Source organism: Pseudopipra pipra, chromosome 16 (assembly GCF_036250125.1).
Source record: "Pseudopipra pipra isolate bDixPip1 chromosome 16, bDixPip1.hap1, whole genome shotgun sequence".
NCBI classification, from domain to species: domain Eukaryota; kingdom Metazoa; phylum Chordata; class Aves; order Passeriformes; family Pipridae; genus Pseudopipra; species Pseudopipra pipra.
This window is the reverse complement of record NC_087564.1, coordinates 15,786,063-15,811,327: the sequence shown is the minus strand read 5'-3', so window position 1 is coordinate 15,811,327 and position 25,265 is coordinate 15,786,063. Positions and strand designations below refer to the sequence as shown.

At 65.3% G+C, this 25,265-nt stretch overlaps 1 protein-coding gene across 2 annotated transcripts in view; it reads left to right on the top strand.

Annotated features, from left to right (window-relative positions):
- The first annotated feature begins 689 nt into the window (after positions 1–689).
- The window catches only part of CASKIN1 (CASK interacting protein 1), a 30,140-nt gene continuing 5,564 nt past the window's right edge, over positions 690–25,265 (top strand). Inside the window, exons 1-17 of one of the 2 annotated variants that reach the window (XM_064673421.1) lie at positions 690–902; positions 14,372–14,423; positions 16,621–16,718; positions 16,831–16,976; positions 17,064–17,159; positions 17,441–17,571; positions 17,642–17,750; positions 18,034–18,142; positions 18,254–18,348; positions 18,419–18,536; positions 19,982–20,197; positions 21,999–22,106; positions 22,249–22,367; positions 23,245–23,332; positions 24,676–24,773; positions 24,885–24,995; positions 25,067–25,168. In XM_064673421.1, the coding sequence (XP_064529491.1) occupies positions 809–902; positions 14,372–14,423; positions 16,621–16,718; positions 16,831–16,976; positions 17,064–17,159; positions 17,441–17,571; positions 17,642–17,750; positions 18,034–18,142; positions 18,254–18,348; positions 18,419–18,536; positions 19,982–20,197; positions 21,999–22,106; positions 22,249–22,367; positions 23,245–23,332; positions 24,676–24,773; positions 24,885–24,995; positions 25,067–25,168 (1,890 nt within the window). In that variant the 5' untranslated portion in view covers positions 690–808. The remainder of the gene's footprint in view (positions 903–14,371; positions 14,424–16,620; positions 16,719–16,830; positions 16,977–17,063; positions 17,160–17,440; positions 17,572–17,641; positions 17,751–18,033; positions 18,143–18,253; positions 18,349–18,418; positions 18,537–19,981; positions 20,198–21,998; positions 22,107–22,248; positions 22,368–23,244; positions 23,333–24,675; positions 24,774–24,884; positions 24,996–25,066; positions 25,169–25,265) is intronic. The other variant, XM_064673422.1, reaches the window with a different exon arrangement.

Here is a 25,265-nt window from a genome sequence, read left to right as displayed (position 1 = left end):
ATTGGCCCTATTTCCCATCGCGTTCCTCAGCGTCCTCATTCCGGGAACGCTCCACACCTGGAATGTCTCTGTCATTCCAGCCTTAAAAGTGAAAGGGACGAATGTCACCGGCCACTGTGTCAACAAAAGTGGAAAATGACGCGGTAATGAGGGCTTTATTTACAGAAATGGAACAGTTGCTCCTGCCCGGGTCCGTTACCGGCACCGCAGGCTGCCGGCCGGTGCCTGCGATGTCCAGGCGGGACGGGGATCGGCAAAGGGCACCCTGGAGCGGGACTGGGGAGCACGGGGTGCCCCGGGTGGGGGTCTGCCGGACCCTCCTCAGGTCTTCCTCGAGGAGGAAGAGGCCCCGAGCAGCCGTGTTCCCCCCTCCCCTCCGCCCGCCGAGACCCGCCAGCTCGTTACACGCCACGGCTGCGCGGCGGCGGCGGCGGCGGCTCCCACCGGGGCGTCCCCCGGGCCCCGGCACCGGGGAGGGGGATCCCGCGCTCCGCCCGCAGCACCGGGAGGCCCCCGCCCCCTCCTCCTCCTCCTCCTCGTCCTCCTCCTCCTCTTCCTCCCCTCCCGCGCTGCCCCCCCGCCCTCCCGGTGCGGCCCCCCCGTCCCGCCGCGCCCCGCCCCGGGCGCCCGCCGCCGCCGCCGCCCCCGCCCCCGCCTCCGGAGCGGGCGGGCTGGGCGGGGGGGCCGCACCGTGCCGAGCCGAGCCGTGCCGAGTCGCCCCGAGCCGCCCCCCGCCCCTCGCCGCGCCGCGCCGCGGAGGATGCTCGGGCCGTGAGCCCGCAGCCGGCAGCCCCGGCGCGGCGCAGCCATGGGCAAGGACCAGGAGCTGGTGCAGGCGGTGAAGGCGGAGGACATCGCGGCCGTGCAGAAGCTGCTGCAGAGGCCCAAGCCCGGCAAAGCCAGTGAGTGCGGCGGCGGCGGCGGGGCCGGGCCGGGGGCGGCGGCGGGAGGGGGGGACCCTGGGGGGGACACACACGGACACCGGCGTCGCAACAGCAGGCGCGGCGGCTCGGGGCCGCATCCCAGCGCTGCTCCCGGGGCCCGACCGCGTTGCCGCCCTGCCCGCCCCGGAGCATCTCCGGCCCCGGAGCATCCCCGGCCCTTCCCTGGTTGCGGCGCGTCGCAGGCGGGCGGGGGCCGTGGACGTGCCGGGGACCCCCGGTGGCGCCCCGGGAGGGGCGGGGAGAGGGCTGCCCGGTGGGGATCTGAGCATCCCGGCGGGGCTCGGAACACCCCCGGGCGCTGCGCGGGTGCTGGGCGCTGCACAGGGTCGCCCCGCCGGTCCCGGGGTAGCTCCCGGTGCGGCCGGTTCCCAGTCGGGCTGCCCTTGCCCCGCGGCCGGGACCAACTCCCGACCTCCAGGAGCCGGGCCCGGTGCCCCCGGGATGTTTGGCCTGGGCAGGGGCTGCGGCCGGGCGGCGCCGGGCACATCTGCGTGTGCGTGGAGCGAGTGTGCCCGGCCCGCGCGTGTGAGCCCCGGGGCTCAGCGCCCGCACACCTCTGCGTGTGTCCGCGCTGCCGCGGGTGCGTGTGCGGCTGTGTTTGGGTGCGTGGGGTGTTTGCGTGGCGGTGTGTACCCTGGCATCTGTGTGTTTGGCTGGGCTGTTGGTGCCTCTCGGTGTGGGGGTGTTTGGATGTCGCTCCGCGGGTATCTCCCGGTGCGTCCTGCGGCTGGCTGTGCACGGCTCCCCGTGTGCACCGAGTGTGCGTGGCCAGGTGTGAGGCTGCAGGGGCATGCGTGTGGCTGTACGTGTGTGTCTCCGGCTCTACGTGTGTGTAGCTCTGTGAGTATCTACTCGCTGTAGGATATAACTGCTCTGTCGAGGCGTTCCGCCCCGGAGTGAATAATTCATGGTGCTGATGCAGCCGCAGGTTTCAGGCCTGGTGCATGGGATGAACTGGGGGGGCTGGGGACTGTCCCTGGGTATGGACAGGGACCTCGTGTGGCATTGGGGCGCTGGACACACAGCCCCTTCATGGCTGCACCCAGTGTCCCTCCCTCCAGGGCCAAGCGCTCCCCAAATGCTGTTTTCCTGGAATTGTGCAAGGCTGGTGTAGTGTCTCCCATCCCTGGTCATGCAGGGGTGTTCCTGGCCAAGCAGGGCCAGCGTGGTGTCCCCTGTGCCCTGGTGCTGGGCAGGCATCCCCCATGTCCCTGCTCTAGCGTGGCATCCACCATGTCCATAGTACCACTTGGGGCCAGTGTGTGTTTCCTTGTGCCATGCAGGACCAACATGGTATCCCCCCATGTCCTGGTGCTGTGCAGGCCTGACATGGTGTTCCCCAGGGCCCAGTGCCATCATTGCTGTCATTGCTGAGGGACTGTACAGGACAAGAAGAACCTCCAGCTCAGAGTCCCCTTCATTCTAACCTGCTCCAGGTGCTGCCACTGCAGTGGCCTCTCGGAGTGACATGTGGGGATGGGGACAACACTTGGCCTGTGCACAGCACTGTCTCCCACACACCCCTCTCCAGTCCCTGCTGGCAACAGCCAGAGGTGCCAGTGCCACTACCTCCTCCTGCATCCCTCTCCTTCCCAGTGCTCTGCTGCCTCTCCCACTGCTGAGCCCTCCAGGTGCCAGGTGGATTGGCCATGGGGGGCCAGTGGTGCTCCCCATGTCAGGATCGCAGGGTAGGGACAAGGGACACCCAGTGAGGCTGAACCTGGTGTTGGGCAGATTCCCACTATAGGCCTGGATGCTTGCCCCATTCCCTGGCTGGGCTGTCCATCTCCAGCTCTGCTGAGCCCTCCAGTGCCAGTGCTGGGCTGCTCTGGTGCCATTTCCCCCTGGACCCGGCTCTCTTGCCTGGCAGAGGGTGCCACACATGTGTCACAGGTGCTGTGCTCCCAGCCAGGGGTGCATGAGCACCTCTGACCATGGCAGTGAGGCTGGAGGAGCAGTATGAGGAGAGGGACAGCACTGAGCAGGGCTGTCCCCATGCCGTGGCGGCCCCGTGTCCCCTCCAAGTTCCAGTCCCACACATGCCTGTGGTGCTCCCCGCGCTGTGTGGCACCAGGAAGATTTGTAACTTAGCTCTGTTATCTGGATAATATCCTATTCATGTGGGGTTTAATAAATGAGATTTTAAAAATCCTTGCGTGAATTAGCGCGCGTTGCCATGGTGACATGGGGCCCGGTGTGGTGTGTGGAGTGCGGGGCCGGGGCCCGGGCCGGCCGCAGCGCGCACCGCGCCTGCTTCCCGGGCATCCATAATTGATGAGGTTGTCTGAAAGTTGCGCAAATCAGATGCAGGGATTTGGCAGCAAACTGTTTCCCTCCCTGTCCCCTCCTTCCCGGTGCTACCTCGAAGAATTGTAGTGACTTGGCGTTTTCCCCTTGGCTCCAGAACCGTGGGATGGGATGGAATGGGATGGGATGGAATGGGATGGGATGTGGCCCTGGGGTGTCTCCAGCAGCACCCATGCCCACTGTGCCATCCCTGTCCTGGGCACCCAGGGCTTCAGGCAGTGGGAGATGAGCCGTGCTGTGCCGTGCAGGGGATCCATGGCTCCTCGGCCATGGAGGGTTGGAGCGAGCTGGTTCCTTCCCCGTGGGGCCAGTGCTGCCAGCGGCTCATCCTCTTTGGAAATGGCTTCTGTGCGATGCTGCCAGGGCCGTGTGAGGGACCTCAAGCCGAGGGTTGGATCCTCTGTCCTGGCTTCTCCTCCCACTGGGCTGGGGGGCTTTGTAAAGCACTTCCACACGTGGCAGCCTCATGTGGCCAAGGAGATGTCCCAGCACGTGGCCCTGTGGTGCCAGGATAAGCATCCGGTGTGTCGGGGGCTGGCTGTGTGGGCGGAACACAGGGCTGTGTCCTGCAGGGATGTGCTGCCCACCCCATGCTTGGTCCTCAGGGCCCTCCTGGTCCCCCAGGCTGCCATCAGGACTCATGTCCTCATGTGCTTTGGAGCTCTGGGTACCTCACTCTGGGATGCCTGGGGATGGGCAAGCCAGGCTGACTGGCTGGGATTGGGATCTGGGCATGGAGCTCTGCACCCCTTGTGCCCTGCCATGCCGGGGTGACCAGCCCAGGCTGGTCTCACTGCCCAGGGGTGCTGTGCTCCAGCCCGGGCAGCTCTCTGGGTACCCATTCCCACGCTGCCGCCTGTGCAGGGCTCTGCATCCTGGCAGCACTGCTGGCATTTCAGGACTTAGCCCAGCCAGCCCTGGCCCTGCTGCCATGTGCCAGGAGCAGGTCCTGGCCTGCTTGGGCAGGGACCTCAAAGCTCAGCAAAAGCTCCCAGGCGCATCACCCTCCGGGTGCTGCTGTCCCGTGGTGAGACATCCCGGGATGTGAGTGGAGCTGCAGTGGCTGAGTGGGATCATTGCTTCTCCAGCACTCCAGGATTCAGGGAGAGCGGGAAGCAGAGCCAGACCCCTTGGGAACATGGGCTTCTGGGCAGGGCCTCAACCAGCTGCCTCCTGCCCTCCAGTGCGTCCTCTTGCACGATGGCCAGTTAATTCTGGGTTTTCTTGCCTGCATTTGATTGCATTAATAATCTCCTCTGATAACAGTATTTAATAAAACCGGGCTAATATGGCGCAGTTAGGAAATGTCTTTGACATTTTACAATTCAATTTCTATGCAGTAAAAGGCAGGGCAGCTGCAAATCCAATTGTGGTGCAGTGCCCAGGGCGTGTGTGGCCGGCAGCCACCGGAGCTGCCCAGTTCCCCCTCAGCTCTCTGGGAGAGCAGGAGCCTTTCCTGGGAGGAAGCCACCCCGATGGCCCTCCACCGCCACTCCCTGGTCACAGGCACTGGGCAGACCCTCCTTGCTGACAGAGAAGCCCGGGTAGAGGGGAGCAGACGGTGCTCACCCATGTGCCAGAGCCCCTGGATGCTGCCAGCCTCGGGAGCCATTGGTGCTGGGCAGGATGTCTGGAGTTGAGAGGAAGGGGCTGTAGGACCAGATCCTGTGGCAGCTTGGCCAAAAGGATGCTGGGCCCCCATGCATCCCCCGTCCCATGGCCAGGAGCTGCTCCTGTGCCTCCCCCGATCCCCTTGGCACGGATTAAGGGGTGGAATGCCAAGGGGATGGGCTGGGATGGGGGTGATGCCAGCATGGGGTGATGCTGGTGCCTCCCAGCCATGTCCCAGGCATGGGGCTGTGCTCTGAGCACCGCTGGCAGGCAGGTTCCCGAGTCAGGGCCGAGCAGCTCCGGCTGCTGCCGTGCTCATCCACGTGTCAGCGGGTCCCTCATAAACTTCTTGGGGTTTCCAGCCCACGTGTGAAGCTTCGCTCCCAGCAGGACTTGGCAGGCGGATGCGGGCTGGAGCGTGCCAAGTTTCCTTCCAGAGGGGCACTATTGCTCAGCCTGGGGTGACTTCTCCTTATTTTACATTTCTTGCCTCTCTCTGTGGCTGGGCTAAGTTGTGGGTTCAAACCATCCTCTGCCACCCGCCCCCAGCACAGCCCCCATGTCCATGCTGGCTGCCGGGTCCCTGCCCACCGGGAATGCTGCAGGGCACCCGGGACTGTTGGCCACAGCCACCGAGGAGCAGCAGAGTTGCAGGCCAGCAGCTCCGTTCCCAGCTTCCTTACTGGCCTGGATTTTCTCTCAGCAGTCCCAAATTCACCTGGCTTGACACCAACCAGCCCTTTGCCAGCAGCGGGTGGCCCCTCGTGCTGGGGCTCTCCCACGGCCGCCGGCTCCGGCTCTTCCCTGCACCAGGACCTTCCTGCCGGTGCTGTGGTGCCCCTTGCTGCCCGTGCACTGTGGGGTGCTGCTGTGGGGGACGTGGCAGGGCCAGGCTCCACCCAGGGGTAATGGTGCTGGCAGTGAGCAGGGCTGGGTGCTGTGGGTGCCCCCAGCCCTTCTCTGCAGCCATCCCCATCAGTGCCAGCCCATCGTGGTTTCCAGTAGCCAGGCTGGCGTCTGGCTTCTGTCCTCTGCTCTGCACTCCCTTTAACTCTTCCATCCCCTTCCCAGTGCATTCCCTGTGCTGGGAATGGCTGCAATCAGTCCCCTTCCCATCTTGGTCTGCCTGGGTGCCCCCAGCCCCTTCCTGTTCCCCCTGTGCCTGCATCAGCCACAGCAGCAATGCCCATGGATGGCGGCTCCGTGGTGCTGTGCCAGGGCACTGGGTGTTCCAAAGCAGTGGTGAGTCCTCAGGGAATGTACTCCTCAGGCACATGGCAGGCAGGAGCTGTGGCATTGCTGGCAGGGTGAGCAGTGGAGGGGAATGCCCAGCTCTGGCTGATGCCTGAGGCTGTGTTTGCCATGGTGCTCTCTTCTGTCCTGGTGCCGCTGAGAGGGTGGTGTGTGCTGGGAATGGTGCTCAGGCACCACTGGGAGAGTGTTGGAGAACAAATTTGCTGATATTTAATGACAGGTGCTGTTATTGTCCGGCTCCTATGGGCAAGGGAGAGGCATTGGGAAGCAAAACTCAGGAGGGCCTGCATGGACACTGTTGCTGTCACCACTTTGTGTCCCATCCACAGCCAAGTGTGCTGTGAGGATGGGCCATGCCAGGGAGGTCATCAAGCCGGTGTACAGTGCTGATGTCACCTCTGCCCTGGGTTACCATCCTGTCCCACAGCTGGGGCACGTGGGACTCGCCCTCCTGGTTCCCCTCTCCCCAGAGGAACGTGGCCAGCGCAGCCCACCTGGTGCAGGAGCGATGCCGCCGGTGACCCAGCTCCTTGTGCCAGGCTGAGAAGGATCTTTAAGCTCTAATGAAATGTTAATAGTATTTTCCAACTCAATACGGGAGCAGAAAATGAGGTGTTTAACGCTGGGCTCCGCAGCGACAGGAGCAATCAGCCTGAGAAATGGGAAGCTGGGATGCAGTGCCGGCCTCAGCTCGGCCTGACAGCCCCGTGCTGCCGGGACCGCTCCGGTGATGGATAGGTTCCAGTGCCGGCACAAGCCATCCGGTGGGGAAGCACGGTGCCGGGAGGGCGTGGGAGAGCGTCTGGCTGGGAGTGCCAGCTCTGCCTGGGTCTCCTTGGGTCTCCCCACCAAGGTCACTGCTGGCCGCCTGGAGAGCACCGAGCAGATGGAGGCAGCAGTGGGGCCGGGGTGCCCCGGGGTGCAGTGGGACACGGGCCCCCAGCGCTGTGCCCTGCCACGGCCTGTGTCAGCTGGAGACAGAATTGGCTGGAGATGGTGCCCGCAGCCACCACAGGCACCGCCGGGCTCTGCTTCTCTGAGCACCGGCAGCCAGGTGCTCTGCCAGTGTGCCTGCGTGTGCCCCGCTGCATCCGCGTTCTCCCGTGGATCCATGTGCACGCATGTGCCCGTGTGAATGTGTGCATCCATGTGCACGCATCGGCCCCTCTGCATCCGTGCGCCGTGTGCCTCCGTGCACGCGTGTGTGCCCCGTGCCCATGTGCCCCTGCCCCGTGCGTCCGTGTGCCCGCGGCCGCCTCCGCTGCTCGCCTCGGCCCAGCCTCCTCCCCGGCCTGGCGTGGGGCTGGCGCCGGGGACGGCCGGCAGCCGGCTGATCCCTTCCAGATGTGGCTGCCGGAGCCCGGCTCCGCGCCGCCTCCTCGGGAGGCCCCCGCAGGTTGTCGGTCCGCGGCCGCCGGAGCCGCTGGATCAAACAAAGCGCGGCTGCCCGGCTCCTGCATTGCAGCTGGGCTGTTTACGGCAGGCACGCTCCTCGCAGCCCTGCGGCTCCGCAGCAGCTCCGCTCCAGCGTCTGTCTCGGCCGGCCCTGCGCTGCCCCTGCCAGCCCCTTCTGGGGGACACTGGGGACGCTGGGACAGGTGCTGAGAGCCCTGCGCCTCCCCTGCAGTGCTGCCGGCCCACTGGGAGCGGTGTGAGGCCTCTGGCGCGCTCCCGGTGCTCCCGGATGATGCACGGCACCGCCTGGCCGCACATCCCCGCGCTGCCCACCCGCCCCGGCAGAGACCGCGGCACCACCGAGCTGCCAGCCCTGCAGAGCTGCTGTGGCCGTGCCCGTCCTGCCCGCGGGGGCCCGGGCACACCGCCGTGGGGCAGAGGGTGGGCACGGTGCTCCCGCGTGCATGTCCGCGTTCCATGCGCGAGGACAAACGATGGCTCTAAAATAGACCCTCGGGCCTGTTTTGCCGACGCACGGATGGGAGCTCAGAGCTGGTGCTGCGGCAGCGCCTGGTGCCTCTGATGGATCTGGGCTGCCTGCACATATGCATACATGTGCACACGTGTGCACATGATCTGTGTATGCCAGGAGCTCCTGCCAATCCCCAGTGCCGCTGGACTGCACTGGGTTCATGGGAGGCCAATGATGAAGACTCTGCGTTAGTTAATGATGCTTTGAGATGCTCAAAGCTCCTGATCCCTCCCTGCAGCCAGCGAGGCCAGCGTTGGTCCTCCCAAGGATCCCTGATGCTGCAGAGGGGGCAAGGATGGAGAGGAGATGGGGAGGATGAGGATGAGGCAGGGCAGGATGGTCTCTGCTCCCATATCCCACAGGGGTGCGGCGCCGGACATGCTGGGATGGATGGATGGGCAGACACAGGTGACAGTGGCCCTGAGCAACCATGTCCCGTCCCTTCCATGCCAGCCTTGCCATGGCAGCAGTGACTGCTTCCAGCCAGGGTGATTACTGAAAATTACCTGTTTGCCACAGGCTGGCAATTAGGGCTCCCTGGCAGCGACACCAACACGCATTTCTGCACAGACGAGGGTGGGCGTGCAGCTGGCACCGGGCACGACGGGCAGGTGGGACGCTCGGCGCTGGTCCCATGGAGCTGAGCACAACACCTCGTGTCCCACCTGTGGGGCAGAGCCAGCACATCCCTGCGCTTCCCACACACCTGCCCATTCCTGCTGCCTCTTCCCCGCATCCCTGGGTGCACAGGGCCGAGTCACCAGCAGCCACTGCTCGGCAGAGCCCCGTGGCTTTGTGTGGTACTCGGGGGGATGGGGCTACCCCAAGGGAGTCCGGCTGGTGCAGCGTGGCTTGGACAGGCTCTGTGGCACCACACAGCAAAGATTGGGTGAGGATACATCTTGGGAATACAGGGAGAACAGGGACCCTCACAGTAGCTGCTGGTGCACTGTGGAGTGCTGGGTCCCCTGACCCACTCCAGCCCCAGTGGTTTGGTTCTGTCCTGGGTACACCCGTGTCCCCTGTCCCCGCCTGCCCTGGCAGCCCTCAAGGGCAGCCCCTCACCCTCCCTTGGGATCAAAAAGTTTCCTTTTTGTAAAAATAAAAGCATCACAGTGGAGTCCCCGCTGCCTCTTGAAAGCTGCATTTAAGCTGCTTCCTGCGGCCCCAGGGGACAGCCCTGTGCTGCCATGACTCAGGCTGCCAGAGCCCAGCCAGCCTCCAGTGCAGATTTCTCCACTCCCTGGAGAAGGCTTTGCAAGGGCTGGGTATCCAGAGTGTCCACAGGTGTGCTGGGCACAGGGCCAGCGTCCCCCAGGAGTGCCTTGGGATTTGGGGAATGGCTGGTGATGGGCAGCAGGGCACCTAGCTGTGGGTGTGCACTGCGATGTCCAGATGTGATGGACAGTTGTTATCCTGCTGTGATGGGCACTGGGGTGTCCAGTACTGATGAACTCTTGTTGTCCTCCTGTGATGGGCACTGGGGTGTCCAGTACTGATGAACTCTTGTTGTCCTCCTGTGATGGGCACTGGGGTGTCCAGGTATGGTGAGTGGTATGTGTCCCGCTGCGGTGGGCAGTAGCTATCCAACTGTGTTGTGTACTGCTCTGCAATGGCTCCATCCCATCCCAGCTACCTCTTAGCCCCAGGCAATCCCTTTTCCTGTACAGTGGTGCATTATTTATACAGTCCAAATCGATCGGAAGATGATAACGGCTTCATTAGCATCTGAGCATCACGACGGCCTCAGCGCCTGACACGACCTTGGCTGCAGGAGTACAAGATTTTCCCTGTTAGGACCAGCTCCCTGATGTCACCATCATCACTAGACCCAGCCAGGGGTGCTGTGCCCATTCGGTGGGGTCCCCACACTGTCACATGCTGCCATAGGGAATCAGACCCGCCCATGCCAGGGCTCCTCGTGCAGCCCCGTTGTTTGCGTGGCGCTCGTCAGCAGGGATATAATTAAGAGCAGCTATTTTGGATGCTTCCTTTATCCGGCAGCTCCCAGCGATGCCGCTGCAGGATCCTCCCCCTGTCTCTGAAACAGGCGCTTGCCTTGAATGTCTTCCCTGTGGATATTCACTGCCTGTGGGGTCCTGGGGGTCCTGTTGTGTTTGCGGGAGGGCACACGCAGGGGTCCGGCTGCCCACGTCAGCTGGGGAGTGGGTTACAGCAGGGCTGGGGTTGGAGGGGAGGGGGATCACTGCAGAGGGATGATGGAAGGGATGGAGAGGAGCATTTGGGGGGGGTTCTCCTGGCTCATCCGCTGCCGCCATGCTGAGGGGGGGCAGCCATGCTTTCCCCTCATTAAGGAGATGTTGATTTAGCAGAGGCTGGAGCCATCTGCTTGGAGCAGCCGCCTGCTCCCTGCTCCCTGCCGGGGGGAGCTGGGTGAGGATGTGCTTCGTCAGTGGGGGCTTGGCCAGGGGCCCCCAGCCCCGGCCGGGCATCGATCGCTGCTGGCGCTGTGCTGGCTGCAGACACAGGGGCTGGTGTGTGAGCACGTGAAGGGGTGCTGGGAAGGGAGAAGAGTTCCCCCAGGCACCGAGGAGTCCCACTGTGGGGGGCCACGGCCTCAGACATGTGTGCAGGGATGGGGCTGGAGCAGCTGGGAATGGGATTCTCCCACCAACAGGTATTGGGGTACCCGGAGCTGTGGTTGGTCACAGTCTCATCAGGGCATACACCGGGGTGCCTGGAGCAACAGCTGGGCACAGGGGTCTCCATGCTGGGATACCTGGAGAAGTGATTGGGTCCAGGGGTCTCCCCATGGCATGTAGTGGGATGCCTGGTGCAGCAGTTGGGTGTGGGGGTCTCCCTGTGGCCATGCACCGGGATGCCCAGAGCTGTGGCTGGGCATGGGGGTCTCCCCCCGGCGTGCACCAGGGTGCCTGGAGCAGGGTGCCAGGCCCAGTGTGAGGAGCCAGGGTGGTGCACGGCTGGGCCCTGGAGTCGGGCACTGCTGCTCCCCCGTGCGTGCCTGGCCCTGCACGTGCGGGTGGCTCGTGCGTGGCCCGTCGTGGTGCCCGTGGCCGCTGCGGGGCCGGCGCGTGGCAGGGGAGGCCGGGCCCGGCCAGGAGCTCGCAGCACGCGGAGCGCCAGCCTGAATGCAAGCGTGCACTGAGCTCCTGAGCTCCCTGTGTTTAAGTGGAGGCATTTCTGGGAGTAGTGGCAGGGCTGCTCCCCGCGGCGGTGTTTACTCTGGCAGACGCTGTTTATAGCTGGTGTCGATGGCAGACGCTGCGGCTCCCGGTGCACGCAGGAGCCGCCGGCTGCAGCCACATCCGGAGGTGCTGGAGCGCACTGGATGGATCCCGTGTTTCCCCCTTTCATGGGGCCAGCGATGTGGTCCTGCCCTGGGATGCTGCTGGGGTGCGAGGTGCTCCAAGAGCTTTGAGGAGCCGTGCCAGGAGAAGGAAGGGGAGCTCTGTGCTCCCACATGACAGGGCCATCACCTGAGCAGCCTGTGGGGAGCCAAGAGGGGACATTGTGGTGTCCCACGGATGGTGGGGGGGCTCAGGAGGTCAGAGCAAAGAGCAAAGAGCCACCCCTCCCACAACACCTGCCTGATGGCATCTGCTTGTGCGTGGAGAGGGCAGGATGGTGGTTACAGGTGCTCGGTGGTCCCCGACACCCCTCCAGTGGTCTCAGCAGAGGGGACAGCCAGGAACACGCTGGGTGCCCACTGGCAGCATTGGCTATGCAGGAGCCCTGCTTTCCTCCCTGCTGCGCCTGTCTCCTTTTGTAGCTGGTATTTTTAATTAGAAGTGCTCAGGTCCCTTCTCTCTCCCTCGTTAGTGGAAGAGTTTTCCTTGTGCTTCCCAGCCATTAATGAGCTCTCACAGTTCTTGCTGCCCTCCGACAGGCTGCAAATCCCACTATGGGTCTGGTGATGTGTCAGGTCCCCATCCTGCTCCCCTGCTCTGGGAACTGGGGTTATTCTGAGACCCCAGCTGGGCTCCATGCTCCAGCTGCCTTCAGCATGCTGGCGGCCACTTCCAGAGCTTTAAGGAAAGTCAAACCACTGCATGGCTGGAAGTCACTGACTAAGCACTTGGCACGGGCAGTGATGGAAGTGCTAAACAGATTTTGGCAGCCGCAGCCTCTCCTGCAGGTGCAGGGAGGAAAAATTTGCCGCTATGGTGTGTGGGAGTGCCGGTGGTTTGGGTGATGCCGGGGTGGCACACGTGCCTGGGGATCGCCAAAGGCGTCATTGCCGCACCTGCCACCCCGATCCCCGGGCACTGCCCCGTCCCAGCCCCTTGCTGGGATCAACCCGTGGGAAAGGCCAGGCACCGCAGACCTGCTGACATCCGTCCGTCCATCTGCAAGGACCGATTAGCCAGAGCGGGGCCCGTTTCGGGGCTGGAGATCGGAGCCAGTGCCGGGCACGGTGCCGCTCCTGCGCCCACCGGCTCCCTTTGTCCGCTGGCCCTTTGCATCCCTGGGGGGCAGCCCGGCCCCCTTCTCCTGGGAGCTGGTTCTTGGCGTGGGGAGGCAGCGGAAGCGGCACTGGGCTCCTCTCCACCGGAGCTGAATGGCACCTTTGTTGGGGAGGCTGGCGGCAGCTCGGGGCTGGCGGGGACCCACTCGACCCCGGCCACTGCCATCGGTCCCAGCGATGGGGCAGCTCTGCCCACCAGTAATGTCCGATTCTTGCCAGGGGAGCATGGGGATGCTGGGGCAGGGGTGGCATTTGGGGCTTCTGTGGTGTTCCTGTCCCTTCCTGCACTCAGGAGCCTGCAATGCCCCTGTCCCTCCCTGCGGCCTGGGGACCATGTGGTGTCCCTGTCCTCCGTGCACCCTGGGCACCCCATATACCCTCATCCCTCCCTGCATTGTGGGTACCCCTTGGTGCCCCTGTCCCTCCTTGCACCTTGAGACCCTGCAGTGGCTCCTTCCCTCCCCACATCCTGGGGACCTTACAGTGCCCATCCCTCTTCACACCCAGGAGAACCAGTCATGTCCCCATCCCTCCCTGCACCCTGGGGACCCCACAGTGCCCCTTCTCATCCCACAGCCACCCTGTGGCACTGCATGCCAGGAGGAGAGCCTGGGCACCCAGGGGCCGGAGGCTGGTCACTGTGGCTGATGGAGCCCATCCCCGGCAGCTCTCGCCTGTCACACTGGGCTGTCTCAGCGTTAGCAAATGTCCTGCAGCTCAGACTGTTGGGCAGCCACGGAGGGAGAGAGGGAGGGAGGGAGCGTGGGCAGGGAGAAACCTCTGCCACCGTCCCAGCCGCTCCTGGGACCATATGCACCATGTGGCACAGGCAGGGCTGGCTCAGCCCAGCACCGCTCCCCAGGCTTGAGGATCAGGGCTGGACACAGCCACCCTTCCTGCTGCTGCTGCCCTGTTTATCCATGTGCCCAATAATTCAGTATCTCACAGGGATGCTGACAAGGGAACATGGTACAGGGAGCATGAGCAAGGCCATGGCTGTGGTGCACAGGGAGCATGTCTTTGGCCCCATATCCCTCCTCCCTGCCTGAAGTAGCCCCTTCCAGTTGGCTTCTCCTAACGAGAGCTTGTCCCTGGCATACTCGTTCCTGGCATGCTTCCAGCTGAGCTTCTGAAGTGAGGATTCAGGGGATGAGGATGGCAGGGTGAGTGACTTTGGCTGCCCCTTCTCCTGGCCAGGCCATGCCACCTCTGGGTCATCTCCCACAGACTTATGGCTGTGCCGGTGCCATCTCGCTGTGGGGGACACAGGGCCTGCTGTGTGGGCCCCCAGCCCAGGGCTCTGCCACGCTGCACCCACCCTCCTCCTCCTCCTCCTGCTCCAGCTCCCGCTGGGGGAAGAGCAGCTCACTGGAAAGCCTGAGTGGCATTTTTCGGGTAAATCTTATGTAAATCTGGCTCCATCCTTCCTCGTGCTGCTAATTGGATTGCCCCGACAGGGTTTAATTTCCCACGCAGGGAAGTGTGGGGTGGGCAGTGCCAGGCGGGAGCTGCAGGGCAGGGGCTGTGCTGGGGTGCAGGGGAGGGTGCTGAGCTCCTTCTCTGCCAAAGCAGCCCGGTGTGAGCCTCACAGGGCCACGCTGGAGCCCTAGGCACGTGAAGCAGCCTGGGAGGGAACCCCAGGCAAACCAAGTGAATGGGGAGAACCTGGTGCCAGGAGGGGCCCCACCTTGAGGGGGGACCTCCACCCTGAGCCCTCCTGCCTTCACCTGCCTGCAGCATCGGGCAAGCCTCACGCAGCACCTGTGGAGCTGCAGGGAGCCCCAACCTTGGTAGGGAGGGAGACCTGGAGCTGCCACCTCCCTGATGTGTTCCTGCCCTGGCCACCTCCTCTAACATGCTGTCCCCTTCCCTCCCTCCCAGAGCTCCTTGGATCGGCAAAGAAAGTCAACGTCAACTTCCAAGACACCGACGGGTGAGTGGGAGCCCTGTGGCCGGATGTGTGTGCTGTGGGGTGCACAAAATGGGGGGTGTGCTGTGGGGTGCACAAAAACGGGGGGTGTGCTGTGCCGTGGGAGCCTGGTCCGTGCAGGAATGCCAGGCTCTCTGAGCGATGCAGCCGAGCTGCTGGCTCTGGTCCTGGGGCTCTCAGCCCCGTTAGCCCAGGTGGCCGAGCCCTGCCTGCACCCAGAGCCGGTGGGCTGGCACAGAGCTGCCGCGGGCCCCAGAGGAGGCAGGAGGTGAGGGCTGAAGGGCGGAGGAATGGCCGTGCCCCACATATCACCACCCCTTTCCCAGCCCTTTGGGGCCCTGTGGGCTCTGTGCAGGGATCAGCCCTGCAGGGTGCCGGGTGGGCGAGCCGTGACCCCGCCGGCTGTGCCACCGGCGCTCCGCAGCCGGCATCCAACGGGCGGGAGCAGCGGGAAGGGACCGCAGGCTCACGTCCCGCTAATCACGCTAATGAGGCCGCCGGCACAGGGAGGCAGCCGGGGCCCCGCGCAGGAGGGGCCGCGATGGGAGTGACGCTTGTGGGGCTGGGCAGCGGCTGCCCGTGTCCTCGGGCTCCCCTCGCCCTGCAATCCCACCCCTAGAGTGGGCCAGCAGGACGATGCCACTTGGTCCCTGGGGATGGCTCTGCTGTGGCCATGGAAATGGCAGTGAGCAGAGGGATCAGGAATGGGAGGCCATGCCCTGGGGAACATGCAGCCACAGCACCGGGGTCCGTCCTCATCCTCGTCACTGGGGCAGTGGCAGCGGCATCCCCTGGTACCTGCCAGCGCATCGGCCGTGCCCGTGTGCACGTGTGTGCGGGCACACGCAGGCGTGGCCACGGGAGCGTGTCCGTGTGTGCCGTGGGTGTGCACAGCGTGGGGCAGCAGTGGGGCGGGTGGGCACGACGTGGGCAGGGCAAGGGGGGCATCACCCCACGGGCCACCTCGTGCTCTGCAGCGCTGGCAGGGGGAGCTGCAGGCAGGGCCCTGCTCGTGTGCTGCTCATATCCTGCCTATGGATCCTGGATGGCTTGGGGCTGCAGGAGCAACAGGGTAGCAGCCTCCAGCCTCCAGTGCTGCTCCTGGGAAGGATTCCCCTGGGAAGACAGGGGACCCAGGGCAGACCCAGGGGTTCCTGGGGCAGACCCAGGCTGCAGCCTGTGTGTGCTCTGCCCTGCCGCTGGCATGGGCTCAGCCAGCCCTGTGCCTTGGTTTCCCCATCCCTGCTGTGCTGGCTGATTCCTGGCTGGCGGGCACCATGGGCAGGCACCGTGGGCAGGCACCGTGCTGCTGTCCCTTTGCCTGCCCCGGGGACGGTGCCCTCCGTGTGGAGACGTGGCCGGTTGGGCCGTGCAGTGCCCGGGGGAAGCCCCCGAGGCAGCCCCGGGGAGGGCTGCGATTTGCACCATCTTGAGCGGATTTGAGCAGGGCGCTGGAGCGGAAAATGTTGACATTTCCCAGGCAGACGTTGGGGATCGGCCTCCTGTGCAAGCTGTCTGCTCACATCGCCGCTCCCCGCCGGGGATCGCGGGCGGCAGCTCCGTGGGGATCGTGGTGGCCAGAACATGTTCCTCACGGGGATGTGTCCCCCTCAGCTGGGGGCCTGGGGACGGGGGACAGAGGAATTTTTACCCCACCCCCCACCTCTCAGGCACTGGGCAGCCCCGGGGGCCCCACTGGGGTCCACAGCCCATTCCCATGCTCCAGTGACACCGGGGTGGCCCCGAGGATGTGATGGGGATGCTGTGCATGACCAGGGCCCAGAGCAGTGGGGTGTGCCAGCACAGCCACATGGAGGATGCCACCGCCAGGAGCAGCAAGTAGGTCAGCTCCTGGCCTGCTTCCCAGGCGTGAGCCTTGGGGCCGGGCGCTGCAAGAGCAGAGCAGGGTAAGCACCAGGGCCTTTCCCCGCCCCACTGCCAGGCTCAGCACCCAACAAGGGCACCACTGCCATCTGTGCTCGTGGCCGTGCTGCCGGGGCCAGGCTGGGGGAAGTGGGTCAGTGGGGAGTGGGCTCTCTGGCACTGTCACCCTCCATGGGACACCCCTGTGCCTGCCCTGCCCACCACCTTCAGCCTTGTGGGGTCTCATCATCCTCAGGGAGCTGGGTGTAGGCTCGAGGCCATGCTGCCAGGTGGAGGGCATGGGGACTTGGGACCCTGACTCCCCCCTGGTCCCCAGGTTCTCAGCCCTGCACCATGCGGCACTCAACGGCAACACGGAGCTCATCTCGCTGCTGCTGGAGGCACAGGCTGCAGTGGACATCAAGGACAACAAAGGTGAGTCCCCGGATGTCCTGGCAATGCCCCCCCCCCCCGTGCCCCTCTGTGGGCTCTGCCCTGGTGTGTTGGCACACTGAGGGGCTCACGGTGTGCCCCTCCTGCCCTGCAGGCATGCGGCCCCTGCACTATGCAGCCTGGCAGGGCAAGAAGGAGCCCATGAAAATGGTGCTGAAGGCAGGTTCCTCCGTGAACATCCCATCGGATGAGGGCCAGATCCCCCTGCACCTGGCAGCACAGCACGGGCACTACGACGTGGTACGGCAGGGCACGGGGGTGGCAGGGGGGAGATGGTGCCACCCCCATCCCCTGCCCTCACCGAGTTGGGGTCTCGCTCCTCTGCAGTCGGAGATGCTCCTGCAGCACCAGTCCAACCCCTGCATCATGGACAACTCGGGGAAGACGCCCTTGGACCTGGCGTGCGAATTTGGCCGGGTCGGGGTAAGTCCTTGCAGGGCTGGGACCCCCCAGAGGAGGACTGGAACAGGACGGGGCACAGCAAGGTCCCTGGGGGTGCTAAACAGCCGAGGGGGAAGCACAGGGCAGCCCCAGAGGTGGCCAGCTCTGGGGACCTGCGGTGCCACCACTGCAGGGGATCTCCTGCCACTGGCGAGAGGGCAGGCGGGGGCTGGGGGCATCGGGAGGGCCAGGGGGCCACCCACAGCCCCGGGGGCGGCCGAGCCGCCCTTGCAGCCCTGCTCCGTCTGTGTTTGCTGAGCCAGGTGGTCCAACTGCTCCTGAACAGCAACATGTGCGCGGCGCTGCTGGAGCCCAAACCGGGGGACACCACCGACCCCAACGGCACCAGCCCCCTGCACCTTGCCGCCAAGAACGGCCACATCGACATCATCCGGTGGGTGCTGTGGGTGGAGGGGCAGCGCCGGTGCCCCCCCGTGCCCTGCTGACCCCCTGCCCCCCCGCAGGCTCCTGCTGCAGGCTGGCATCGACATCAACCGGCAGACCAAGGCAGGCACGGCGCTGCACGAGGCTGCTCTCTGCGGCAAGACGGACGTGGTGCGGCTGCTGCTGGATGTAAGGACCCCCCGGCACCCCCAGACACCCCCTACCCAGCCAGGGACTGCAGGAAGAAGGTGACGCTGCAACTGGGGGCTCAGAGCAGCTTGTGCAACTTCACCAGGGAGTGGGGATGAGGGTCCTGGAAGGGATACACCAAGGCAGTGAAGGTCCTGGGGTGGGGGGACACCAAGGCAGTGAGCTGTGCCCTCCAGCTGCTGGTCTCCTGGTGGACCACAGGGTCCAAGGGGGTGGCAGGACAGGGGCAGCCTCCTCCCAATCCCTCTCGGTGCCGTTGCAGAGCGGGATCAACGCCCACGTCAGGAACACCTACAACCAGACAGCTCTGGATATCGTCAACCAGTTCACCACCAGCCAGGCCAGCAAGGAGATCAAGCAGATGCTGCGGGGTAGGGGGTTGGGGGGCACATGAAGGCCGTGCTGGTGTGGGGGGGTGCTGGGCTGGGGGTGCCAATCCCTGCGGGGTGGGCAGGGGGTGACGCTCCCGCTCTGTCCCGCAGACGCCTCCGCCGCTCTGCAGGTCCGGGCCGTCAAGGACTATTGCAACAATTACGACCTGACCAGCCTCAACGTGAAGGCCGGGGACGTCATCACCGTGAGTGCGGCGGGGGGGGCCGGGACACCCCGGGGTTGGCGCCAGCCCCTGACCCGGCCCCTGCCCGCAGGTGCTGGAGCAGCACGCAGACGGGCGCTGGAAGGGCTGCATCCACGACAACCGCACCGGCAACGACCGCGTGGGATACTTCCCCTCCAGCCTCGTCGAGGCCATAAGCAAACGAACAGGCAAATAATCCCCCCCCCGCCTGCCCCCAGCCCCGGGGAGCCCCGTGTTGGTCTGGTGGGGACTGGGGTGTTTGGGGGGTGCAGCAGTGCCAACAAACCCAGGCGATGCCCCGCTGTGCATGTGGGGTCTGTGTCCCTGCCATGTGCATGGGGACGGTGCCTTTGAGTGTGCAGGGTCAATGTCCCTGTTGTGCAGGTGGGGCCAGTGCCCACCTGGTGCCTGTGGGAGTCGGTACTGGCAGCCCCAGGGTGTTCATGGGGCAGCCCCAGGCTGCCCTCAGGGGGAGGTATTACTTGTGGTGCTGGGAGCTTCGTGCATGAGGAGACCCAGGGGCATCACTGTGGTTTTGGGGGGCCAGTGCAGCAGTGGGGTCACAGAACCTGATGCTTGGGGTCTGCACAGGGGGCTGGGCACCAGTGCCAGGGACCTAATGCTGCTCCATGGAGACCCTCTCCCCAGCCAGGGGCCGTCCCAGGGGTCGGACCCTGCTCCCCTGCACAGTGCTGCCTGTTCCTGTCCCCATTCCATCCCCATCCCTTTAGGCTCCTGGTGGGGTGCATGGCCCCCTTGGGATGGCCCATGGCTGTGCCCATTGCCAGGAGCATCGCAGTAGGCTTTGAAAGGCCCTATATCAACCACCTCATCCCCTCTCAGGCGTGTGGACCTTGGGGGCAGCCACGTTGTGGGGACACAGGCAGGAAATGGTGGCACTTGAACAAGATCTCAAGGGAATGGTGGCATGAACATCCACTGGCTGCCGGGCACTCCACACCAGCTGTGGAGGTGCTGGGCGCTGGACAGGCAGGGACAGAGCCACCCTCCTGGTGTGGGTCACGTGCCGGTGCCATGGCATGTGGTCCGTGGCTCCTGGAATGCGATATGGGCTGCAGCCCATGGCTCCTGGGCTGTGGTCCGTGGCTCCTGGGCTGTGGCTGGCCCCCCAGCAGCATTAGCCAGGCTGTGGGGTTCCATTGCCACCCCATCGGCTGCAGGGCTGGCAGAGCTGGGAGCGAGTGCTGAGCCAGGGCTCAGCCAGCTGGGCATGGGGGTGCCAGCACTGCAGCCTCCGACCCAGCCGTGCCTGCAGCCCTGCTCCCCCGGGATGCCTCCATGGGGAACAGGACCCCCACGAGCCCCCACGCTGCCCCATGTGTGGGGCTGTCCCAGTGTCCGTGTCGGCTCCACGGGATGTGCCCGTACCCTGCACCGGGCTGGGCGTGTGCTGAGCTCCTGCTGCTGCTCCTCGGCTCGGCTCTGGATCGGTTGGATCTCAGTTCTGGCTTCTCCATGTCCCTTTGGTTGCTTTTTTGATTTGCTGCTTTTTTCCCCCCTTTCTTTTATTTTCTTTTCTTTCCTTTCTTTTTTTTTTTTTCCTGGCGGCACTGAGCGTGTCTCTATTATTTTGATTCTTTTCATTTTGTCTCTTGTTATGTTTTATTATCAGGTTCATGGGAGACTGTAACAATCCCCCAACACTTCCAAAAGATCCCGCTCCCGGCTTACGGGGCTGCTGTGCTAAACGGTGACGCCTCGTCCCATCCGTTCCATTCCCTGCCTCCACCTCCACCTCCACCACCACATTCCCATCAGACTCTTTTCAGTTCCTTTGGCTATCACAGGCTCTCCCCTAGCAGTGCCGACGAGCCGCATTATGGACAAGGTAGTTCACCGCTCGCTTCGTGCTCCCCATGGATTTTTCTTTCTTTTTCTTTGAAGCGTGTGTCGAGTCTTTTCTCTCTGCTCGGCCTCTCCCTCCTGGCCGGGGGGTTTGCACGCGGGTGTGCACAGGCGTGTGCACGTGTGTGCATGCAGCGTGTGCATGCGTGTGCGTGTGCATGTGTGCAGTGGGTGCAGTGGGTGCACACACGTGGCACGCGCATGCCATCGTCCCCCTGCCCTCACACCCGCGCCAGCGCCGCTGTCACACCTTATGTCCCACAGCTCCGCTGCCGGCACATCCCACCCCCCCACCCTGGCGTCCCCGTGCTCTGCCCATGGCCCCTGCACTCCTGTCGGGGTGCGTGGGGACCCCAAACCACCCTCCCAGCTCTGTGCCAGGGGCAGGGCTGGCAGCGCAGTGCCCAGACGGGAGCCATGGGCACAGGTACCCTCTGCCTGCCTCAGCATCCCTGCAGGGTGTTCGATTCCCAGCTCTGGCTGGGTTGGGACTGCACTCTCGGAGTGGGAAGGGGCTGCGGCACCAGGGGGCTTTCCCAGGGAACGCTCCTGGGGCTGGCCCAGCGCTGGCAGAGCCCAGCGAAACCCTGGGGACCATCCCTGTGGCACAGGCAGGTGACGGATGCTGTGGATTTACGTGTCGGGAGCGCCCTGGAGCAGGGGGATTGCAGGGGTGCAGCCCGTGCTGTGCCCACAGGGCTGCCCCAGCTGGCTGGGGTCAGGGTCTTTGCATGTTCCCTGGTGGCAGCGGCACAGGAGGTCGTGTTGGGGAGCACCGGGTGACGTGCTCGCAGTGGGGACAGACCAGCACATCTTCTCCCCGGGGCTTTCTCTCCCTGTGGGGTCACACGGAGCCACACGCCTGCCCAGGCTCCTCTTGGTGTGACTGTGGCATGTGCAGCTCAGGGATGTCCCAGCCGTTTGTTGTGAACGTTTGTTCCCCCTGTTGCTCCTTCAGTGACTTTATCCCCCTGTACCAACCATCCCCTGCTATGCTTGGCGCTGACGGGGTGAGGGCTCCGTGAACAGAACCGGCCTGGGTGGCAGTGGGGTGGCAGGGGGGTGACAGTGTCCCACAGCTGGCAGAGTAGCAATGCCCCATGGCCAGTGGCGGGGTGGCAATGCCCTGTGGCTGGCAGGGGGCTGGCTAAGCTATGGTGGAGCTGTAGCAGCACTGGCCTCGTAGGGCTGTTGTCCATGTCATCTGATGCTGTTTTAACCCCTGGGCTCAGAGATGGGTGTGCCTGGTGCGAGTGGGACCTGGCAGAGGTGGGCAGCATAGAGGGTGAGGAGCCATGGCCACGGGTAACCTTCAAACTGTGCCTCGCCAGGAGGATCGGATCCTCTTACCCACTGCTGTGTCCCCTGTGTGTTCCTGGGGTTTCACTGCTTGAGTTTGTCCAGCTTCCTTTGCTCCCCGCACCGAGTCATGCCCCCATCCTGCTCTGTGCAGGGACAACACTGTCATCATCCCCTGCCTGGGTTCAGCTGGGGCACTGGGACACCCCACCACATCTGATCCTGGCTGACAGCAGGGAGGGGATGTCCTGCAGGATGGTATCCCAACCCTGTGCCAGCTGCTTGGGAGGGGAGCAGCCAGGGGGACAGCTCTGGTGCCCTTGGGCACGGCCGCAGCCGGGGTCCCCACACCTTGCCTGTGGGGTTCTCCCTGCGTGGGGCAACACCAGGCCCGGGGTGGCGGGTCCTCCGCCCTGTGCCCACCCCAGTGCGAGCCGAGTGCTGAGCCACGCGCCTGATGGCCCTCTCTCTGCTCTGCCACCAAGGGTCTCGCGGGGCCGACATGAGCCCGTCCCACCTCTCGCCGTCACAGGGCGGATCGGCCACGCCAGCCCCCGCCGAGGAGATCTGGGTGCTGCGGAAACCCTTTGCAGGTACGGGGAGCGCGGACGGGACCCTCCCTGGCCCCAGGAGCACGTGCCAGGACGTGGCGGGGGCTCTGGTGGGGCATGGCCGCACCACAGCATCCCCTGACCGTGGGGCTCAGCGCCCTGACAGCCCTTCCTCTCTCTGCAGGTGGTGACCGCAGCAGCCTGGGCAGCACGGGCAGCGTGGCCTCTGCCCGCAGCTCGGGGAGCGGGCAGAGTGCGGGCAGCGGGGCACACGCCCTGCACGCCGGCTCCGAAGGCGTCAAGGTAAGGCAAGCCCTGAGGGGGCCGTGCCAGCTGCTGTGGCACTCGGCTCTGGTCCTGGCAGTTTGCTGCCCGTGACCTCGGCTGGTATTGATGCTTGAGCGGGTGTTGTGCAGTCCCATCGGTGCCCAGCGGGCCACCAGCCGCGCTGTCACTGGCAGTGGCCACCAGCGTGTTCCCTCCACCTGGCCCCTCACTGCTCCCCTCACTGCCTGGGCTCAGCCCCCGGCACGACATTCCACAGGTCCACCTGGAGCTGCCGCGCCTCTGCCGCCACTCGCAGGGGCCTCCGCACTGCGCTGCGCTGCCCACGCTGCTGCCCCCGGCACCGCGCACTGCCCCCGGACCCAGCCCCGCACGGCACAGCGCCCACCGCCCGCTGCGCTGCTGCCCCCGGCACGCACCGATGGCACACAGCCCCCTCCCCGCACCGCCTGTGCTCTGCCCCTGGCCCGTCCCGTGCCCGGGCTGTGGCACAGCCCACCTCCCCTGGCATCCCTCCTGCGCCATGCCCACGTGCCCCCGGGCCGCACCGCGCTGCCAGCCAGGGGGGCTCTGTTTCGTGGGCACGGAGGACCCCGCAGCCTGCACCAGCAGCCTGGGCTGGGCATGTGCCAGGCTGGATTTGGGGTGCTGTGGTGCCGCGGTGCCGTGGGCTCCTGCCGCCGGCAAAGCACCATCTGCTGCTCCCGCGGCTCCATCTCTCCCCGCTGCAGCCGAAATCTGCCGCAACCCTCCCTTGCCCACCCTTGCCCGGGCTGGCGGCACCCGCAGCACCCACGGCACCCACGGCACCCGCGCCACGCGCCCCCCGCGCCCCCGGCCCCCCCCGCCGCCTCACTCCTGCCTTGCTCTCCCCCCTTCCCGGGGTGTTTTTCAGCTGCTGGCAACGGTCCTTTCCCAGAAGGCTTCTGCGCAAGAGTCTGCCGTGGGCGATGGGCCGGCCAAGGCGCAGGACATCCCCGCAGGTGCGTGCTGCGGCCGCCCGGCTGCCGGAGCAGGAGGAGCCCTGGCCGTGCCGTGGATCCAGGGATTTGTCTTTTTTTTTATTGCCACGGCACCCATCGCCAGAAGAAAAACGTGTGGGTAAAAAATGACTCTGTCGCCTTTCGGCTGCTGCCAGGCCTTCTCCTGCCTCGGTTAGTGGGGGCCCGTGGGGGGCGGGGGGCGGCGTGGGCGGGCAGGGGGGGCACCGCTGCTCCCCGGCCCCTTCCCTTCCCTGGCCCCCCGCCAGCCCCGCCGGAGCCCGAACCGGGGTCCCCCCCGCCACCGCCGTCTGGGGGGGCTGCGGGGAGCATGGCCACGCGCGGGGGTGGCCACGGCGCGGGGGTGGCACATGCCTGGGGAGGGGGATGCGCACGTTGGGGTGTGCGCGGGGGATGTGTGAGCTGTGGAGAGGGACAGGCAGCATGGAGAGGAACCCGGGGAGGGGGATGCGCACACGGAGAGGGGATGCACACATGGAGGGGGGTGCACACGCAGGGAGGGGGGTGCAGACGTTGCCAGGGAGGGGGGAAAACATGCTGGATCGATGCAGACACAAGTGGGATGAAGACGTGAGGGAGATGCACATGGCAGAGGGATGCACATGGGAGGAGGATGCCCACGCGAGTGGGAGGCAGATGCCCGAAGGATGCACACGCAAGGAGGATGTACGAACACACACTCAAACACACACCACACACACACGCTCACACACGGACAGAGCAGGGGGATGCACACACACACACACACACACACACACACAGAGGATGCAGTCACTGGTGGGGGGAAGGGTCTGCTCTTGCTCATCCCGATCAGAAATATGAGGCAGAAATTTCGGGGCAGCCCCCATCACCCCCAGCTGGAGGGTGGTACCGTGAGGTGCCTGTGTGGGTGTCCTGAGTGGTGAGTAGCTCGTGCCAGCCTGCCTGGTTGGTGACGTGGCTGGAGGAGCAGGGCCGGAGGGTTTTGGGCAGTGGGACCCCTCTGGCCACTGCCTTGGGGAGAGGGGCAGCCAGGAACACCTGCTCTGAAGGAGAGGTCCGGCTGGGACCTGCTGCCCAGGGCTGGATGGAGGGCACAGCAGCCCCCCGACCGGGCTGGGGGCTCACCCACCCATCCCAGAGGAGCAGACCTCCTGTCCAGGGCACCCCAGGGTGCTCCGGGCTGCTGTGCCGGGGCAGGTGTCGCTCTCCTGTGCCTGCCCTGGCCCTGCCAGGCTGGGGGCTGTGCCATGACATCCCACCTGGGGCAGGGGCTCGGCTCCCCCCTCCGCGTGGCCGGACCCCAGGGGTGGGAGCCCCCCCGCTGACCGCTGCCCCTCTGGCAGGTTCGTCGCGGTCGCAGAGCGTGGCCAGCTCCCCGTACGCCCCCCAGCCCCCTGCCGAGCCCCAGCTGAAGAAAATGGAGCCACCATCAGAGGGGAAGGTGAGTGGGAAGCACTGGGGTGCCGTGGGGAGCACGTGGTGGGGACACGGGCAGGGCTGATGGGTCCCTGTCCCTGGAACTGCCTCGACCCATCTGTCCCTCTCACCCCAGAGCTCGGAGGCCGTGTACCAGTGGCTCTGCAAGTTCCAGCTGCAGCTCTACGCGCCCAACTTCATCAACGCCGGCTACGACATCACCACCATCAGCCGGATGACGCCGGAGGTGAGGCCGCAGGGCCGTGGGAGGGAGGCAGGGCTGGATCAGGGCGGCACTGACCCCCCTCTCTGCCCCAGGACCTCACGGCCATCGGCGTCACCAAGCCGGGGCACAGGAAGAAGATTGCGTCCGAGATCAACAACCTCAGCATCCCCGAGTGGCTGCCGGAGTACAAACCGGTGAGGGATGCATGGGGCCGTGGGGCTGAAGCCACATCCAGGACAATTAATCCCCTCCAGGGAGGGGGTGGCACAGGGGGATGAGGGTGGGAGCTGG